The following is a 21,865-nucleotide window of genomic DNA, read 5'->3' as shown; positions in this document are numbered from 1 at the left end:
GTAGTTCACTTTAGGTCCAGGGGTATACTGATGTCGATTTCCAGTCAGATCCAAATGATAGAAAGTCTACATTGTCGTAAATGAAGCTACCAAAGAAGCCATATGGATGAAGAAGTTCATTCACGAATTGGGAGTAGTTCCATCCAGCACATCACCCATACCATTGTTGTGTGACAACACTGGAGCTATTGCTCAGGCTAAGAAGCCATGAGCCCACTCGAAGTTGAAGCACATCGAGAGAAAGTACCATGTACTGCGGGAAATAGTTGGAAGATGGGACGTCCTAATTCAGAAGGTAGCATCAGCGGAAAATGTAGCTGACCCATTGACTAAGGCACTGACACAAAAAGTGTATGAGAAACACGTGGAAAAGCATGGGACTCCGGCTTATACTAGATTGGACACTTATGAGACTCGTGTTAGTTTAGAATCTTCACAGCCATTGGATAAATCTAGGGACATTTATCCTGCCAAGGCTGACATTGATGTGCCGCCAAGTTGGTTGGGGTGGCTTGTCTCAACTGCTAGGGTGAGACCTAAGGTACATGAAGTGTAGGTTTTCTTGAAACCCTGAACTGGACCAGAATTCCAGTATTGCCCTAGACCTTGGAGATAGGTGGGCAAAATTGGAATGTTACACCTGACCCCTAGACTCGATTAGGATACGGCACTAGGTGTCAGATTGGGTTGTCTTTGATATGCCAATCAGTGAGATCCTTAGAGGGGGTCAAAACCTAGGTATGTTGGGATAGTCTGAGAATTCATCTGAGTGGGTGATCATAGTGATAAGATCAACCCCTTTGTCGGACAAAGTGAATGATCAGGGATGCACTATCTCTGATGGAAACCAAAACTACCAGCAGTCGATTTTAACCATTGAAATTTGTTTTGCAAAATATATTTATATAGACATATACATATATATTATGGTTTCAAAATGTTTGCAAAAGGTTTTAATTCTCGAGATCCATGTGAGTAGAGAGTGTAGCACTGTTATGGACACGACTCCCGGCAACATGTTGCGTCGCAACCACAGGCAGCAGCGCGCCTAGCGGCACGCACCGCCCGGCAGCGTGCCGCGGTACAGTCTACCAGCCACCCGGCAGCAACATGCACCACGCGGCAGCAGCACTCGGCAGCAGCACGCACCACACGGCAGCAGCACGCACCACACGGCAGCAGCACGCACCTCACAGCAGCAGCAAGGTGGGTCGCGCGTGCCAACATAGAGCAGGGCCCACATGCCAGCTGTACCTTTCCCTTATCCCCTATTTTTGTGTTTCCTTTAGAAGTAGGAGTTTGAGTTTCGATAGAAGTTTAAGTTGCGATAAGAGAGGGACTACCTTAGTCGAATACAAGAAGGAAACCCTCCTGTAATCTCCTATTTAGGGAGCTGATTTATTCAATAAAGGTATCGAATTTTCAGTCAAGAAGAGAACAAGGAGAGTTAGGTGATCTCTTGAACAAATCACCCCTTAGTCCGCCACCATAGGGTCAACTCGCAAAGGGAAGGCAAGGGGAAGGCAAGGAGTTTTCCCAGCAAACCGCCCCGTGACGAGATCCTACGCCCGGGCCCATAACATTTTGGTATCAAAGCCGAGCGTCATGGGCGACATGGAGCAGCTATCGACCAGGGTTCACGAGCTGGAACACCGTCTCGTGGAAAATCACGCGGAGGTAAGGGAAGTTAAAGAGGTCGTTAGGGAACTTCGGCGTCTATTGGAGTTATACTTCTCCACCAGAGAAGGGAGCCCTGAAGGGGCAGTCATCACAGCCGCCGCCCAGATCGGGCAGAGGGCTCCGGTGAGCGACAGAGTGACACACCAACAGCAGCAATCATACCCAAATACAGTCGTCTGGAGTTCCCCTCATACAGCAGCAACGGTGACCCACTTGGATGGCTGTACCGCTGTGAGCAATTCTTCCGCAATCAGCGCACGGAAGAGAAGGACACGGTCAGCCTGGCAGCATTCCACTTGACTAATGAAGCACAGCTCTGGTTCTACCGAGTGGAGCAAGAGGAACCAGGCCTTAGTTGGGGCCAATTCAATTCGTATTGCCTCCTCCGGTTCGGGCCCCCATTAACGAGCAACCCCTTGGGGGAGCTCATTAACCTCAAGCAGACCGGGACCGTCGCGGAGTATCAGCGGCAGTTTCAGACCCTTCTCGCCAGAGCCTCTTCGGTTCGGCCAGACCAGTAGGTGGATATGTTCACATCCGGCCTATCAGAACCTCTGAGGGTTGATGTGGAGATGCAGAGCCCACCCAACTTGGTCACAGCAATGAATCTAGCCCGAGCGTTCGAGCACAAGCTGCAGATCAGCCGAGGGTCGTCCAGCATGGGACATCCCACAACGACTTGGGCGAACCCAAGATCTACCATAGGAGGGCCTTCAATGGCCGCCAACAGGGAACAACGCCCTTTCACCAGCAACACCACCCAAGCTGCAACTAGCATGGGTAGCAGCACGACAGCACCTCCCATCAAACGCTTATCCAGGGCCAAGATGGCAAAGTGCCGAGCCAAGGGCCAATGCTTCAACTATGACGAGTTGTACTCAGCCGGCCACCGTTGCAAGCGGTTATTTTGCCTCCTAGTAGATGAGCTGGAGGAGGAAGAAGAGGAACAGGCGGCACAAGAACCCGAGATCTCCCTCCATGCCATCGCTGGAGTCCAAAACTCCCAAACCATGCAGCTGCAGGCCCAGGTGGCAGGAAAATAGGTACGGATTCTGGTTGACTCAGGGAGCAGACTGCGCTCCGACTGAAGCTACCAATGGAAGACAGGCTGCGGCTCCAGGTGGTTGTAGCAAACGGGGAGAGAATTCACAGTTCAGGGATCTGCCGAAGCGTCTAAATCCAGATGGATTCTGAACCATTCCTCACAGATCTATTTGTACTGACCTTAGACGAGTTCGACATAGTGTTGGGGATTAAGTGGCTCATCACCCTCGGCCCCATCCTATGGGATTTCAGCGCCTTGACCATGACATTTGACTTACATGGGAAGCGATCACCTGGAAAGGGACCAAGATGAGAGAAAGGAAACCACAGGTGCATACTCTCCATGGTGACGCCTTGCACACCGCAGAGATGGAGAGGCTTCTTGCTGACTTTTCAGACGTGTTCTTAGAGCCTAAGGGCCTTCCACCTGGCCGGTCGTGTGACCATCAGATCCCATTAATACCAGGGGCAGGACCCGTCGTCGTGAGGCCGTACTGCTACCCGCACCTACAGAAGGACGAGATAGAGAGGCAGTGTGCAGAGATGCTGGAACAGGGAATCATATACCCCAACCGTTCTCCATTCTCTTCACCAGTCTTGTTGGTGCCAAAGCAAGACGGCACCTGGAGATTTTGTGTGGACTATAGGGAGCTCAACAGTAGAACCGTCAAGGACAAGTTCCCGATCCCGGTGGTAGACGAATTGCTAGATGAGCTCCACGGGTCTCAGTACTTTTCTAAGCTGGACCTCAGGTCAGGTTACTTCCAGGTCCGAATGGCCCCTAAAGACGTGGAGAAAACAGCCTTCCGAACACATCACAGCCACTTTGAATTCCTGGTCATGCCTTTTGGTCTCACCAATGCTCCATCTACATTCCAGGCCCTGATGAACGAGGTATTTCGGCCCCACCTCCGCAGGTTCGTCCTAGTATTTTTCGACGATATCTTGATTTACAGTACTTTGTGAGTGGAGCACGTTTGTCACCTAAGGACAGTTCTGGAGCTGCTACGACAGCACAAGCTCTTCCTAAAACGAACCAAGTGCTCCTTTGGAGAGCCGCAGGTCTGTTACCTAGGCCATATAGTCAGCAGGGAAGGAGTCTCGGTAGATAATTCCAAGATTCAAGCCATCTGGGAGTGGCCCAAGCTGCAAACCATCAGGGCTCTCCACGGGTTCTTGGGGCTCACGGGATACTACTACAAGTTTGTAAGGGACTATGGACTCCTGGCAGCCCCATTAACCAAGATGTTGAAGAAGAATGCATTTCAATGGGATGAAGCAGCTAACACCGCCTTCACAAACCTAAGGGACGCACTCTCCACTACCCCCGTGCTGCAACTACCAAACTTTGAGCAAGAATTTACGGTAGAATGTGATGCGTCTGGCATAGGCATCGGAGCAGTACTGCAACAGAAAGGGCATCCCATAGCCTACTTTAGCCGCAAACTAGCAGATCGGCACCTCAAGCTACTGGCCTACGAGCGCGAATTGATCGGACTGGCCAAGGCCGTCCAGCACTGGAGGCCGTATTTGTGGGGTAGACCCTTCATTGTCAAGACAGATCACTGCAGCCTCAAATACCTTCTAGAGCAGCTGCTTAGTACTCCACCCCAACAGCACTGGGCAAGCAAACTGCTAGGATTTGACTTCCACATAGACCACAAGGCGGGAGCCTCCAACTGGGCCGCTGATGCGCTGTCCAGGCAGGAAGAGGACACGGCGCACCTCTACGCGGTCTCCAAGCCCCACGTGACCCTACTGGAGGACCTAAGGAGCGTGTTGCCCCAATCACCAACGTGGAGAGACCTAATGCAAGAGTTACAGTCGAGCACAACCAAACCAAACTGGACCATCCACAAGGGACTTGCACTGTACAAAGGAAGGGTATATCTCCCAACAGATTGTCCCTTGATTCCAACTATCCTCGCCAGCATCCACAACACCACCCATGAAGGGGTGCAAAAGACGTTACACCGCATTCGTGCAGACTTTCATTAGCATGGTATGCGAGGCTCGGTCAGGGATTTCATCCAAAACTGCTCCGTATGTTAGCAACAAAAGTGGGAGAACTTACACCCAGCAGGACTCCTGCAGCCCCTTTCACTCCCAACGCAGATCTGGGCCGATATCTCTATGGACTTCATTGAAGGCTTGCCTAAAGTTGGAGGGAAATCCATCTTATTCGTAGTGGTGGACCGCTTCTCAAAATATGCTCATTTCATTCCATTGTCCCACCCCTACAGTGCAGTTTCTGTGGCCCACGCCTTTTTCACACACATCTTCCGCCTACATGGGCTGCCCGAGACCATCGTCAGTGACAAGGATGCAGTCTTCACCAGCACCTTCTGGAAGGAGCTGTTCAGATTACAGGGCACGACCCTAGCCTTTTCCTCCGCCTATCATCCACAAACGGACGGGCAAACGGAGGTTGTCAATCGCACCATAGAAATGTACCTTCATTGCTTCGTGGGGGACCAATCACGACGCTGGGTGGACTGCCTTCCTTGGGCCGAATACTACTACAACACATCCTACCACTCGTCCCTCGGCATGACTCCCTTCCGCGTGGTGTATGGGCGAGACCCTCCTCGTCTTCTCTCCTACGAACCGGGTTCAACACGGTTGGAAGAAGTAGACCGTAGCCTCCAAGACCGCGATGCCCTATTGGCTGAAGTCTCCTTACGGTTGTAGCAGGCATAGGCACGTATGAAGATAGCCTACGATCAGCACCGCTGCGAGGTCACCTTCCAGCCAGGACAGTTCATTTGGCTAAAGCTCCAGCCCTACCAACAGCTCTCCCTCAGGCGACGGGGCCCCCAAAAGCTGACCCCAAGGTTTTACGGGCCCTTCAAGGTTCTTCAACAGATCGGGAAGGTTGCCTATCAACTAGAACTACCCGAGCACAGCAAAATCCACGATGTCTTTCATGTGTCCCTACTAAAGCCTTTTACAGGGACTCCCCCAACGCAAGTGCCTCCTCTACCCCCTCTCAAGGACGGCAGACCCATCCTCCAACCTAGAGCTCTCATTCGGTCACGCCTCCTTCGAGGTTCTAGTAGACTAGGACGGACTACCATCAGCGGAGGCCATTTGGATTCCATGGACCGACCTGCACAACGCCTACCCCGACCTCAAGCTTGAGGACAAGCTCGTTGCCCAGGAGGGGTGTAATGTTATGGACACAACTCCCGGCAACACGTTGCGTCACAACCACAGGCAGCAGCGCGCCTAGCGGCACGCATCGCCCTGCAGCGTGCCGCGGCACAGGCGGCACGCACCGCTCGGCAGCGCGCCATGGTACAGTCTGCCAGCCGCCCGGCAGCAGCATGCACCGCACGACAGCAGCACTCGGCAGAAGCACGCACCACACGGCAGTAGCAAGCTGGGTCGCGCGCGCCAACGTAGAGCGGGGCCCACATGCCAGCTGTACCTTTCCCTTATCCCCTATTTTTGTGTTTCCTTTAGAAGTAAGAGTTTGAGTTTCGGTAGAAGTTTAAGTTGCGATAAGAGAGGGACTACCTTAGCCGAATACAAGAAGGAAACCCTCCTATAATCTCCTATTTAAGGAGCTGATTTATTCAATAAAGGTATCGAATTTTCAGTCAATAAGAGAACAATGAGAGTTAGGTGATCTCTTGAACAAATCACCCCTCAGTCCGCCACCATAGGGTCAACTTGCAAAGGGAAGGCAAGGAGTTTTCCCAACAAACCGCCCCATGACAAGATCCTACGCCCGGGCCCATAACAAGCACTATACCTTGCAGCCGAGGGAGAGGTCCTCTTTTGTTGGGCAGTGTTTGATCATTATGGGTTGATAGGTTAAGTGTAAAACCATTGAGGGTAATACCTGATGGGCTAATCTTGCATCTGCCCACAGTCCTTGGGTTTTTATAAGGTGGCTTGACCCAGGGACCATTTAGTGTAAATGTTGGGCCCATTAAGAGCCCATGGTGATGGGCTCACGGGTTCACTGTCTCCTACAGTGAATTTGGCCAGGCCTTGTAACAAAGGCTGGGTTGAACCCAAGTGGATGATGTGTAGATCAATGTTTGGGTCCCACGCAATACAAGGATATCCAACTGGGCAGCAGTTTGGAGGATAAGTGAGCACATAGACTTAATGGGCCTAAAGCCCAAATCGAACTAGCTTAATGTGATTAATTAAAAGAGGGCGATTTTGAGATTCAGATCAGTAGATAGGATAAGGGATTATCCCTATCCACTTAGAGAGTCCATATCCAAATAAAGATTTGGATCAGGAAACTCTTAATTAGATTAGGAGGTAGGAGGGTTGATCTTTATCTATAGATAAGATAAGGGATTATCCTTATCTCTTAAAGAGAGTCTCGATCCAAATACAAGATTTGGATTAGGAAACTCCTAATGGGATTAGGAGAACCTCTCTTTAAAGGCTATAAATAGAGCAACAAGGGGCGAACCAAAAGTACACAGAAAAGAAGAGAGATCTTCTGATTCGCAGATCACAAGAAAGAAACTTGCAGTTCGACCACTTCAGATTTCTACCCTTTCTACTCTTGCCGCCTCTGCTAGTTCGATCTCCACCTGTAGGAAAGATCAAGAAGAGTTATTGATATTATCTTTTGGGAGAAAAGATAATCAGAAGTCATGCTCACCTGCCCTCCGTCGAGTTCTTGCTGAAGAATTCGGTTCTTGTTGAAGAACCATCCTGCTGATTCTGCTCCACCCTACGTTGTGTCATCTTTAGTGGGAGCAGTCTTTGGTATTCTCCTTGGGCGTGAACACCTTCGTTGGGGGTTACTATTACTCCATATCAGGTATATCCCTCTCCTACCTTTTGGTTTCAGATCTGGTTCGGTTTGTGTTCAAGATTGATCCTTGAAAATGCAGTTTTCTAAAATAGGGAATGTGATTCCCACATGGGAGAGAGAAATATTTTGAAATTTCGCCTAGCCTACTTGCAGGGTTCGGCCATCCATATGATGGATCTCTCATCCCTTCAATTCTGAGGCGCAATGGTGGTGCGATTTGGCTAACTAAAGTGCAATGAAACTGAAATGATGTACGATTTTAATGTTCTAGGTTATGATGGAGTTGAAAGAATGTATGCTTTTTATGTTCTAGGTTTTAATGGAGTTAAAAGAATGTGTAATTTTGATGTTCTGAGTTGCGATGGAGCTAAAAGAATGAGTGATTTTGATGTTTTGGGTTGCAATGGGTCTTCAAAAAGGCATAAGTTTGATGTTCTGAGTTACGATGGAGTTGAAAGAATGTGTAATTTTGATGTCCTAGGTTGCGATGAAGCTTCAAGAAGGTGCAAGTTTGAACTTCTAGGAATGTTAGCTGCATTAAGTAGCATTAAGACATGATTTTGAATCATTGGGGAGGTTTACCACACTAAGCATCACTGAAATGCAATTTCGAACTGAGCTAGGAAGGTTTATCGCGCTAAGATTCTCAAATATGCAATTTTAAATCACATTCCAATAACTTTTAAACTTTTAAGCCTTAACAACATGCAACAATTAGGCACAATGAGCCCAGACAACACCTAGTAAAGGTCCTAATCACCTCCCTAGTACGTCACCAGCTATGAGCTCCAAGAAGCTCATGGATGGCTCAAAAAGACGGAGTGACCACCCAATTTTCAGAGGAAATGGACCATCATTTTCAACTTTGAAATTTGACTTTATTTTCTTGATAGTGACTCTATTCTCCACCAAGAAAGGCAGTTAATTGAGAGATTCTAAATCCGGAAGGATTGGGAGAGGGAAGGTGTTAGGCACCCCTTTCTCTAAGCTACTATAGCAGCTTAATAAGGGAATGATTTAAACTCAATCTCTTTTTTATCTTTTCCTTTCCTTTTATTGGGATTTTTACCGTTCAGCTCACCATAGAAATCGTAGCTTCACCCGATAGTTTAGGGTAGGTGCCAGCTCGGAATTGTTGCCAATTCACGGGCAAGTATGGGTGTTATAGGTGGAGCTGTTTATAAATTTGAATTGTTGTAGGTTTGTAGTTCAAATCAGAGTTCTGAGATGGAGTGCAGTCCAAAAATCCATTTTTTTGTTTGTATTTCCATTTATTTGATCTCCTTATTTTATTAATTTTTATTTTTATTTTTCATTTATTTGTATATGTTTTTTTCAATTGTTATATCTTTTTTGCTTTTTTGTTTACCTTTTATATTTTTTATTTTATCAATACTTTTGACTTTTTATTTTATTTTTAATTTTTAGGAAATTTTGATTGTTTTACGAAATTTATGTTTTATTTTTCTTTCCTTTTGTTTACTTTTCTTTTCTCTTCTTTTCCTATTTTTCTTTTTCTTTTCTATTTTTCTCTTTTTAATGTTATCCTTTTGCTGATTTTTTTTTTTAATTTCAAATTTTATTATTTTATTATTTTGATTTTTCACATATTTCTAATAATTTATCATTGTTATATATATATATATTATTTATTTGGATTTGTTTATTATTTCTTGACACTTTATTTTTGGACTTTTTATTTTTTTTTTTGTTATTATATTTTTACCTTTTCACCTTTTGTTTTCCTCACATTTTTAGATTTATTATTATTATTATTATTATTATTATTATTATTATTATTATTATTATTATTATTATTATTATTATTATTATTATTATTATATTATTATTATTATTATTATTATTATTATTATTATTATTATTATTATTATTATTATTATTATTATTATTATTATTATTATTATTATTATTACTATTATTACTATTATTATTATTACTTTTTTTCATTTCTATTCCTTTTTTCCTTTTCTTTTTCTTTTTGTTGATTTTTTTATTTCTTATTTTATTATTTTTATTTTTCATATATTTGTAATTTTATTTTCAATTGTTATATTATAAATTTTTTGCTTTATTTTTTTTAGAAATTTGTTATCTTAATATTATTTTTACTTTTTATCCATTTTTCTTTACATTTTTATATGTTTATATCTTATTACTTTTTTCTTATTTTCTTGTTTATATAAAAACTTCATCTTCAAATTTTTCACTCTTCTGATTTTTTTGGATTTTTTTTTGTATTTTTGACTTTTTATTTGATTTAAAATTTTGGGAAATTTGATTATTTTATATATTTTATTATTTTTCCTTTCTTTTTTACTTTTTTTCATTTTTCCCTTTTATATTTTTCTATTTTCCTCTTTTTCAATTTTTTGGAATATTTATTTATTTATTTTTATTTTTTATTTTCTTGTATGTGTACTTGTTCCTAACCTTCCTACCCCTCTTTTCTGAATTTTTTTCTTTTTTTTATGATTTTTTTAATTTTTTATTTTACTATATTTTTTTAGTTTTTTATCTATCTATATATATATTATCCTATTATTCTATTTCTATTTTTGTTTTATTGGACTCTTGATAATTTATCTATTTTTTTGTTATGTTTTTATATTTTTATATTTTTTTAATTTATATTATTATTTTGATGTGGGCCCCACAAGGGGTATGCAAGCAAAGTAATGTGGGTAGCTGACATCCTAAATGACTAGGCTGACACTTGGAGTGTGATGCATGAGGGGAGGGTTGACACCTAGACTCAAACAACTCCAACAAGGTTGCTAGCCTTCAAACCTCCACTCACAGGACAAATGGGCTTCTCAAGTTGGTCGCTCGTTGAAAACCATCAGCTCTGCCAATAGGTACTTAGATCTCGTGGCTTAAGCTTCCAGCCCTCTCCTATAGGATGATAGGATCCTAGATCTAATGCGGAATGATGTACAAAGTGTACATAAGTAAATAATGAAATAATAAAAATGGAGCAATGAAGAACTATCAAACAAACATAAAGAGATAACTGTTATTTTTCTAACAAATATAAGCATGCAATATATACAAAATAGCAATAAAGCCAAATGGGCCCCACCTATGGTCCAAGAACTCCCTAATGGAGTCGTTAGTCTGTGAGTATCAAGAAAACATCTCACTTGGGCTGGATTTAGAGTCGCCACCCATCAGTTATGAAAATGGAGGTGATGGCACCTCCGAAAGTAATTTTTAAAACCGCTTTATTTTAATAGTGACTTCAAAACCCGAGGTATTGGCTACACTCGTCCAAGTAAAACTTAGATAGGATAGGGAAGGGGTTAGGCACCCCTCTCCCCGGTCCAGTAGGTGGGGTTCACATGGTAATCCCAAACAAGTTAGGTTTTTGGATGTTTTGGGTTGATTGGTGGGGTCGGATTAGGCCAACTAGGCCCAAATCGGGCAAATCTAGAAAAGCACTGGTTCAGTCAATTTGTTGTTTCGAAATAGAATCTTGGTGCGATGAAGGGGCAAATAAAGGCAGTTTTGGGTGAAATTTCATATGGTAGGTTTTTGGACAGTTTGAGGTGATTGATAAGGTTAGTTTAGGCCAACTGGGCCCAGATCGAAAAGATTTGGAATCCGATCAATCTAGAGTCTCAAAACAGAATCTAGGTGTAATGGAGGGGTAAACAAAGGTGTTTGGGGCTGAAATTTTACAGGTGGGTATTTGAAGGTGTCTGAGATCTTGTGGTAATGCCTAATAGGTCTAGGGGGTCAACATCATAAGAATTTGGGTAAATGGGATGATCTGGAATAGAATCTTAGTTTGATGGAAGGGAAAACGGCTGAATCTAGGGTTAAAACTTTATGGGCAAGTGTTTTGATGTATCTATAGTTTAATGGTGTGGTTTGATTGGTTTGGTTGTGTTAAGATCAAAGGAAAATGGGTTCCGAGTGTTTAGGTCAATGAGAGGCATCGGAATGAAATCTTCACTTAATGAAGGGGTACATTGAGGAATTTTGAGCTAAACTTTTATGGGTAAGTATTTTGGGTTGTTTGGAGTTTAATGGTGGTGTCTGATCTATAGATTAAGGTGTAAATGGGGGTTGATCGAGGACATCGAATGGATTTAATGGTGGATTTAGGGGCTTTGGGGCTGAAAATTTATATTTTTGGGTGTTTCAGAGAGATTTGATGGGTCTGATCGGGTGTTTGGGTAAATTGGAGGTTTAAGCGGTAGACTGAGAAAAAATTGGGTGATAACACCTAAGTCACCAAAGTTCTTAAAAGTTTTTACCATTTCTACCATATTATAAAACAAAATTCATGACTAGAATGTTCAAACAGTTTGAGGCTACTACTTAACTTTTTTTACATATCAAGGCAAAAGGTGTACGCCTCACAAAATTTGAGGCTACCACCCTACAGTTTCTTGTAGAGGCTACCAAGGCTAGGAAAATTTCAACCGCCTTGCCTTGATGCATATGCCTCACACCTCACCTCTAATGCCTTTTAAAACCATGGGCATATCATAAATCATTAATTTCTCCACTCCACAACATATAGATTTTTTTGGCTCACTAGCACATCACCAATTACATGTATAAATTGCTCATAGCACATGAATTGTTTTCTCACTTTTACATATCACAAATCAATATTCCTAGCTCCATAGTAGTTTTATTGCTGCAATAGCACATAATTAATCAATATTTTCATCACTGCATAGCACATGAGTTTTTTACCATGCTAGCACATCACAAATAACCTGATTTCTTCGCTCTATAGCACATGAATTTTTTGCTACATCAACACATCACAAATCACCTACATTCTTTGCTCTACAATACCAAATTTTCCTGCCATGTTGGCACATCACAAATCACCTGTGTTTGTTATTGCATAGCACTTAAATTTTTCGCAATGTTGGAACATTACAGTTTTTAATCGAGATCTTATTATTGCTTTCATCGCCACATGGCACATTATTGATTTAAATTTCAAGTTTTCTCACCTCGAGGTGTATAACTAGCCTCACTCCAAAAGATCATCCATACTTGTTGGAAAGGCCATTATTACTAAAATCAAACAACCTTCAAGATGGGGTGATGCTACATGGGAATCATCCTTCCTCACCTCGACCATCTTCCTAGCTTACCCTTTCAAAAAAATCTTCGTATGCTTTTTTTAGTCTTTTTTGTTCCATAGCCTGCTACCTCACAACAAAGAAGGGCAGCTGTTAGCATCCAATTTTTTATTGGTCCTCCTCCTGAACCCCCCAAATTCATCCCTAAACACCCGATCAGACCATTCCAATTTCTACTACTATAACACAACAATTTTCTTCCTTCTCTCTCTCTCTCTCACACACACACACACACACATCCCCCTACACCCTCCTCTCTCATCCTTATCCTCCACACCTCATCATTGTTGCAAGTTGTTGCAACAGTATATTTAAGTCTCAACTACCACCTATCTCACCCTCTACCACCCTTTTCTCTTCCCCCTATTTGTCTTTTCTCTCTCTCTCTCTCTTTCTCTCCCCTCCTACACCCTCCTCTCTCTTCCTTATCCTCCACCTTCTCCATCGTTGCAAGTTGTTGCAGTAGAAGATCTAAGTCTCAACTACCGCCTATCCCATTCTCTACCACCTTTTCCTCTTCCCCCTCTTTGTCGTTCTCTTGTTCTTGTTCTCATTCTCATTCTCTCTCTCTCTCTCTCTCCCCCCTACACACTCCTCTCTATTCCTTATCCTCCACCTTCTCCATCATTGCAAGTTGTCATTGCAGCAATAGATCTGAGTCTCAACTACCACCTATCCCACTCTCTGCCACCTTTTTCTCCTCCCCCTCTTTGTCTTTCTCTCATTATCATTCTCTCACTCACTCACTCACTCTCTCTCTCTTATTCCCACTTTCCCTATTCTTCATCTCTACAGCAAGATCTAGACTGTCAACAAATGTCTGGTTTTGCTTTCCATCTTCAATGAATTGACAAAAACTCTCTATCAGTCATTGCTGCCTAGAAATTCTTAACCTCTCTGTTCCCGTAACTACTCTATAACACCAAGTCTCATTTGATCTTCAACCTTTATATTTTCAAATCTTGATTCTTTGGAACAAGTTCTCGATTGCAAAAGATCCCTAGTTCTAGGCCACATCAAAAACTTTGATTCGTGAGGATTCAATTTGGTAAACCAAAGTTTACTCAGGGATTATTGGTATGTTTTGTTTAATTTTTGATGATTGAGCTATTTAATATAAATTTGTTTTTTGATATTTGCTTTGTTTTTAGGATACCGTTAACTGTTATTCAATGTCGTTCCTGGTGTTCTTAGGAAGTGTTGAAACAATAAAATAAAAATATAAAAATGATAATACAAATATAAATAAATAGATAAATAAATGAATAAATAAGCAAATAAATGTAAGAACAAAAAATGAATGAAATAAAAAATGATGATAAAAAAGTAAAGAAACAAAATAAGTAATAAAATACACATCTATAAAATATAAAAAAAATAATAAAAATAACAAATAAATAATAATATAAAAATATATACATAAATAAGGGTGAATAAGAAGTAAAATAATATAATAATAACAATGTTTTAAAAAATCAATGAGATAAAACAGACAAAAAAAGATAAAAGTAAATAATAAAAATATGATAGGCTAAATAAATAATAAAAATGACAAAAAGGGGGAAGTTTCTTATGGTGATTGTTCTTGCTTGCTTCTTGCAAGTACCTTGGACTTTTTTTTTTGTTAAGATTAAGAATTTTGCAGTTATGTATGTGATTGCCTTGGGACTATCATGTGGCCCCCACTTATTGGACCTGGGGAAGGGGTACCTAATCTCTTCCCTCTCTCATCCGAGTCTTACCTACACTGGTTTAGCCAGTGCCTTGGGTTTGGTGTTACTATCGAGCAAAAATGATTTTGAAAGCAACTCTTAGTGGTATGATCACCTCCATTTCCTTCAAATGATGGGTGGTGATGCTAAATCAGCTCAAGTTGTTTCCTAAGACTCACACATCACATGATGGAACCAAGTTCATCATGTAAAATTATTCATTGAGTTATGTCTTAGTTTGTAGGTAATACTCTACAATACACTCGAACAGTGAATCTTAAAGATAAGTTACCAACTTTACTTGTGCTGAAGAAGAAATACCTTATTAAGCTTGTGGAAATTGCAAAAAGACTTGAGGTTACTATATAGTCGTTTCTTTTGTTTTTTATTTTTTGTTCTTTTATTTTGGCAAGAAAGCTAATTGAATTAGTGATTGAAAGAGAAATTCTGGATGAGCCCTATGTGCAAGGTCCGTTAATGATTAATTTAAGATACATATACAAACAATACACATGTTATTTGTTATACACACTATAAATTTGAAGATGACTAACCGCTAAAATGGTTTTAAACTCCAATAAGGGGGATGACCCAAAAATAATCCATTCCTCATGTGAATGTTTAGTATAAATTTCATTATAGCAGAGTTGGAACTTAATAAGTACTTTCTATTTAAAATCTTCCACTATAGATGAAAGAGCAAATGCTCTCATTTAGGGTCAATTTTGGAGTGAGTACAACTGCAAATATGTAGAGTGAAAAGCCAACATGATAGATAGATAGATAGTAGAGAGAGAGAGATGGTTTCCATTCCCCTTCTCTCCTTTCTCCTTAAACACTCTCTCCTTTCTCCCATACCCCATCCCTGCTCTCTCATTGAGTCTCTCCCTTGATTCCTTTCACCCTACCTAGGCATCTAAATAAGCCACGTGGCAAGAGAGTTCTCAAGACAAGAAAGAGATATTGTTTCTCTAGTGTCTAGCCTAGCCAAGTGGCACCACTATCATCCAATTTCTCATAAATTATCTCTAATTCCAATTTATCTCCTAAATTATCTACAGTTTAGTAGAGAGTTTCTCACTTAAATTATCTATAATTCCTATTTATCCTCTTCCCTACTTTTCACCTATATCTATCCAAAGATAGTTTGAATTAAAAAATTAAGAATTATTTAAATGTTATAATGAAATTATGTAATAACTTAAAAAATATTAAAACTACAAAAAATAATTATAATAGATTTAATAATATCTATGTTATTAATAATTTTATATTTTTCTAAAATTCATAATGAAATTATGTAATAACAATATAAATTATAATTTTACAAATTATTCAATTTAAGAACTAAATAATATTTTAAAAACCTTAAATAACAAAAAATATTTAAATGGAATTAAAGTAATAAATTTAAAAATTTAAAAATAAAACGAGAGACCCGAAAATCACACAGCTAGAACTAGAAAGAATAAGATGGAGCAGAGGGGGGACATTGAGAGGTCTAGGGTTTCATGGAACACACTCTCCAACTGTAGTATGCAAGTTTGAATTTTTGTTATTTTCCTTTGATTGGTAGGTAGGCACTATAAATTTGTCTTTGACATTTTTCATGTTTTGGTGAGGAGCATTGGCCAGTTGGCAATGAATCTCTGATGTTGGTTCATAAGGCTACAAGGCCATGCATGGATGAGCTTGAGGACTAGATGCAACACGAGAATGGAAAAGCCCAGGTGGGAGAATCGGAGGGAAGAAGAAGAAGAAGAATAAGAAATCATTGGGCATACACTCTATGTTTTTACCCTCGGTAGTCCGGAAGAAAGGAAATCGTTGGGCATACACTCTATGTTTTTCCCCTTGGTAGTCTAGTCTACATTGCTTGCAGTCGCTCCTAAAAAATTTGCAATTTATAAATGTTGGAAAAATGGGGTCACGGAAACTTGGAGGAGAAGCTCTGAGGCATGTCTAAAGGAATTGTTTTTAGAATGTTATTTGTCCCTACTCATTTTTACTGAGATTGCTATTGGGTTATAGGCAAATCCATTCCCAGGATATAATAGAGCCTTGGGCGAGAATCTACAACCAGTAAAGTTGAAGAGTCTCTGAAGTAATCTTATGTGAGATAATAGCATATTGAGCTGAGAGAGACAAGAGTGATTTTTGAAAAGCTTGTGTTCATTTGTTTGATTCATACTCCTTAAATAATTTCTAAAGAGTCATGGAGCATATGAAAATGTTGGTTCAGAAAAGGCTCATTGAACAATCACAATTTCAAACATTGTAACTGTTAAAAGGTAGTTAACGGTCAATAACTGTTAACTTTGAAATCTGCAACAAACCTAAAATAAAACTGAAAACAACTGATAAATAAAAGAAAAAAACAGATTTGAAAAACTTCGAAATATGCAATTCAAAACCAACAAAACATAGAACTATAGAAGATGTGTGAAACTATCTCTGAAATTAACTCTGCAACTACAAACTGCAACTATATATCTTAGCTCATGTCTGCAATGTTGGAGAAAGTAAGAAAGAGGGAGAGACCGGTGGACGTTTGGAATACTAACATTTGAAACCAAAATCTTATGCACAAGATGCTTTGGAATTCCAAACATCTCTTGAGTGTGATTGGAGACGTGCTGACATGGCATAGATTCTCTGATCAGTTATTTACTTTTGCAAAGAACCATTTGATCAATCATTTACGTCTCCTTAGAGTTAGAAGAGCAATCTCTTACAATGCAGATGGGAACCCAAAGATAAAAATAAAAAAAATCTAAATGAAAGAGAACACACAAAAAGTGAGCTTTGATGCACCACAGCGCAACTGTGCTCCTAAAACAACTGGAGTGCAATAGGTCAGCACAGTGCGGATCGAATCTGCTCCTCACACAGGCACCTTACACCGACCTCACAGGTATATCTACTATGCATAGAAACATCTTCCGTACTTATAAATTAGTTCCGTTGTTGTTTAGCCGTAGCAAGTTTATACCAACTCAGCATCCGGTGACGTGTTAATACCAACGCACTGGATCCGAAGTGGACTTTTCTCACCCAATTCTCAAAGGCACTGACATTGTGACATTGCCGTAAAGCCCTCCCAAATGGGCACTTCGCTTAGTTCGGATCAGTCCTCTTCCGGTGCTTTTCGTTTTTCTTGGCGGGAATTTGGTGAAGCCAATCCTCTCCCTTCTCTGTTGCAGGGTTTTTCTACTCCGAACTGAATCTGTGCTTTGGTTAGTGCTTCCTTATCTGTTAATACTCCACAACGCATCGATTATGCAAGTTTAAGGTTTATGTTGGTTTTAATATTTTTTCATTGTTTTCTTGAAGATTACAAGGGTTCATTTGTGAAGCAGTTGACATGCCGGAGTTGAACTGGAAGCACCACACTCTCATACAAGCTCTACTGTCACGGGGTCCTCTGAAGGAGGAGGAATTCCATTCCATCTTTAGGAGCCTCACCGGGAAAAGCCCAGGTCTTATATTACTTTATTTCAGTTTTCTCCTAAGTGCTTTCTGAAAATTCTGAAATTGGGAACGACGTTAATGCAGTTTCTTATTCATCCTCAACTTTTCTCTCTTTTTCTGTTACTTTAACTCTCTTTTTTAAATAGTCGTCTGTTCTTCTGTTTAAACTTGATTGCTTTTCAAAATTCTCAGTAGAATATATACCCTTGGTTTTGTTTGACATATATTTACCCTTAAAAATAAAAAAAAAAACGTTTTCTAGATTTTTGGGTTTCGAATGTGGTTCAATAATTCATATGGAGTTTTTGCTTTTGTGTATCAAATTTGTTGCAGGTAGCCATCGGCAGATATTGAATGATTATTTACTTAGAATAAATAAGGAGCTTGCTTATGTGCAGTTTGAGTTACGGGGCTGCCGTAACCAATATGATGGAATGGTTTATTATGGCGTGGTCAATAACGTAGCTGATGAACAGTCCAAGCTCGGGACAAAATATTCAGTTCCTCAGATTGCATTCTATAAGGCTATTGTAAGTCTTGATACACATGGATTTTTCAAACGTTACACTCTCTTTCAGCAGTTTTGGTTAATAAATTGGCCAAACATTTTTTCCTGCTTTTGTGAAACCAAAAAGAGAAGTACTGAGATTTGAAATAGCAAAACTTTTAATTTTGATCGGTAGATAGCAAAACTTGTCCCCACCTTTAACCCTTTTCTGGGTCAGCATTGCTACTAAGATTGTGAAGGAAATGATAGTATCATGTCTTCGCATACAATATAGTGGATTATCCAATTTCAAAGAAGTTGCTGTCTAGCTTAGTTGCACAAAATGAAATAAAAGAGTGGGTGGGAATTCAGCTGGCTTGAAAATCTTTGGAGCAGGGGATCATAAGCAGAGTTGTCATTAAATTAAACCATGGTGATGCTTTGTTTGGTATTATTTTGATTAGACACCATGGGGCCTGGAAACAAGCAGCGGAAATGAAACTGCATGTTGTGGAAGCACTGAAAATGCTCTCATAGTTCATTTCTTTATTTTTATCATGTTATGTTTTTAAGACACAGAGGAGCATTGCAACATGAAATGTGAAACTAGGCTTCTTATCTTGACCATCATTGCATATGCTACTGTATGTGGTATTGTGGTTGATTTAATTTTATCATATGAAAACTTTATTTCAGGTTGAGGCAATCGTGCACGAGGAAACTGGTCAGGGTACCATATCAAATCTTGCAGCTCTTAATCTCCGTTTGGAGAATCAGGTTTGGCAATTTTAGCTTTGGAGTTATATACCCTGTTGTGATTGATGTAACTTAAAAAATCTCTAGTGGTGGCAGAATCTTAACCAATTTGTCTAACCTGTGGGGATCTCCCTGGTTTTTTTAGATTGAGTCAGGTGTATTCGGATCTTATAATGACATAGAAGTACATGACACGGGACCTGACTATAACAGGGCTATTTTTGGACTTGAGAGTACTTTTGGGATCCTCTCTCTCTCTCTTTCTCTCTCTCCTCTTACACAGACATGCAGTCTTCCATCCTCATTCATAGATGAAATTGGAAAGGCATTAAGATTTGATTGAGAGGTTGAAGATGAGGGAAGATTCCTTGGTAGGGGTATTTAAATCCATTGCGGGACAAGTTTTTATTTATGGATAAGTTAAAGGTTGCTAGGAGGTATGGTGGGGTCTTTTTTCAGAGAGAGGTTGGGCATCACGAGGTCGGGTTCATGACATGTGGGAGCTCGGGGGAATTTCAAGACAGCTAGGGTTTCATTTGAAAAATGTTGAGGATAGAGTGAGGTGCAACCAGTACTAAGAGGTTTTAATGAGCATGCAATTTTAAAGTTTGGGGCTAAAAAAATATGCATGTGATCTTGGTAGTGAGTAGGGGTGGTGGAGGATTTTGCAATGAGTAAGGTGGTACAGTGGTGCTAATTGAAGGACACTGAGAGGGGGTCTCCATGGTAAGGGTTCATATATTGAAAAAACAAAGTGGCTCTGGGGGGACAATGTGGGGAGGACATTGGAAAGGTTTATGGAGTCTCTCCTTCATCAGTGTCTGCCATACAGACTAGTATCAGTGACCTGGAGAAGGTTCATTCTGTTGCTGAAAATATCATTGATGATGCTGGAGTAGCAAGGAGTTTCACTCATGGTGTGATGAAGGGGAAGAAAATAAAAGTTGAGGGAAAGTTCTTAAGAAAATCTGTAAAATGCCTAAAGAACTTTCCCTCAACTTTCGTTTTCTCTCTTATTTTCTGTCAAACCAATCACAGCCTTAGAGATGAAGACTGTGATGTTGTATATAAGCATCTTAGCTTAGGGATGGTGTCAAAGAATTTGAGGTTTCAAGTGGTGCTTCCAATTTAGTGGTTAATAGATCTGTATCAATAGTCATAAATGGCATTTGTTTGGATGTTTTGTTAATTGAACACTGGAGCATATTGATGGGGGTTTTGACAGATGTGAATGCATGAAACATTTGAGGCCATAAGTAGGTTAGAGGCAATATGCAGTGGATAAAAGGGAAGATTGGTTATGATGTATGGGTGGAAGTGGAAAGTGACAGAAACTTGTTAATTAGTAATGTTGAGTTTGATGAGTAGGGAGTAGATAGAATGAAGTTTATTATTGGAAGAGTGGGGTGGAGCTAGGTTGTAGAAGGGTTACTTCAGTGATTTAAAAGGCGTGCCTTAGGCGCGCCTAGGCACACAGGTGAGGCGCATTTTGGGGTATGCACCTCGCCCAGGTCCTAGGCGCTCTATGTTAGGGTCTGAAATTCTTATTTCTCACATAAAAAATAATGATTTTATAACTTTCATTGCCTTTTAAGAAGATATTTTATTGCAATGAATGAATGGACAACATTAGCAAATAGGGGGTTCACTCGCTCATTGAAGCTCCGAGAACCCCCTATTTGCTAATGTTGTCCATTCATTCATTGCAATAAAATATCTTCTTAAAAGGCAATGAAAGTTATAAAATCATTATTTTTTATGTGAGAAATAAGAATTTCAGACCCTAACATAGACTTTTTCGGACTTGCCTCGAGGGGCGTGGTACAAAGGCATCTCATAGAATCAAGAATGCAATATGTTTTACATCACATTAGCTACTTGAAGCAATGCAATTAAGGAGAAAAAGAGATTGTGGGTTTTACATGCTTGAAAATGCTTTATATGTTTGCTTTTATTTTTAAATTTTCAATTGAATACACTTTACATGTTATGTTTATGTATTTTAATTTTAGATAATAGGTTTTTTAAAACATTTTTTTTTAAATTTAAGTTTATATTTTTTATTAACATTATGTTTAATATTTTTTTGATTTTTTGGCATTTTTTTGAATTTTCTGACTTTTTTTTTGATTTTTTAGCCTTTTTTTTGTAATTTTGTGCCTTTCTTAAAAAGGCGCATGCCTCGCCTTGTGCCTTGTGCCTCAGGCGTAAATTGGCCCTTGCGCTTTTTTTTGCGCCTTGTGCTTTTAACGCACTGGGTTACTTACCATAACATCTTTGGTGTACGAAAATTAAGAGTCTTGTCTTAATCTTTATTTGTTGATGATCTTGGCGAGGGGGGGGGGGGAGGATATTTGATTTCAGGGGAATGGTAACAATAGTAACAATTCAGATGAGGAAAAGTGGGATGATGTTGAGAGGGATATTTGCAAGATAAAGATGATAGGAAGTATTGTACAAGACCTGTGCAAGAAGAAAAAATGCCTATGAGTTGGAAAATAAAGAAACTGATGAAGTCACAAACAAAACCTTACTGAAGATGCTAAGTAAACAGTGGCTGAACACCAAAGAGACTGGGCGAAAAAACTTTCTAGCACATTATAGGCCTACAGAACCTTTATCAGGAAAGGAAAAAAAAAACTACCCCGTACTCCTTGGTATATGGACAAGAAGTAGTGTTGCTCGCTGAAATACAGACATTATTAGTGAGAGCGGCTTACGTGATGGAGAAAACCTTTAGCATAAAGGAGATGGATTAGATGCTATTTAACAAACTTGAAGCCCTAGATGAAATTTG

The 21,865-nt window shown here is 40.2% G+C and overlaps 1 protein-coding gene across 3 annotated transcripts in view; it reads left to right on the top strand.

Moving 5' to 3' along the window:
- The first annotated feature begins 13,106 nt into the window (after positions 1-13,106).
- The window catches only part of EMB1379 (embryo defective 1379), a 63,609-nt gene continuing 54,850 nt past the window's right edge, over positions 13,107-21,865 (top strand). Inside the window, exons 1-5 of one of the 3 annotated variants that reach the window (XM_010248670.3) lie at positions 13,107-13,719; positions 17,330-17,590; positions 17,688-17,833; positions 18,159-18,355; positions 19,009-19,089. In XM_010248670.3, the coding sequence (XP_010246972.2) occupies positions 17,719-17,833; positions 18,159-18,355; positions 19,009-19,089 (393 nt within the window). In that variant the 5' untranslated portion in view covers positions 13,107-13,719; positions 17,330-17,590; positions 17,688-17,718. Of the gene's footprint in view, positions 13,720-17,328; positions 17,591-17,687; positions 17,834-18,158; positions 18,356-19,008; positions 19,090-21,865 lie in introns of those variants that run through there. The other 2 variants (XM_088904077.1, XM_010248671.3) reach the window with 2 other exon arrangements.

This window comes from Nelumbo nucifera, chromosome 4 (genome assembly GCF_055504915.1).
Source record: "Nelumbo nucifera cultivar China Antique chromosome 4, China Antique-T2T, whole genome shotgun sequence".
Lineage (NCBI taxonomy): Eukaryota > Viridiplantae > Streptophyta > Magnoliopsida > Proteales > Nelumbonaceae > Nelumbo > Nelumbo nucifera.
The sequence above is the reverse complement of the archived record's forward strand: the minus strand, read 5'-3'. Positions and strand labels throughout refer to the sequence as shown.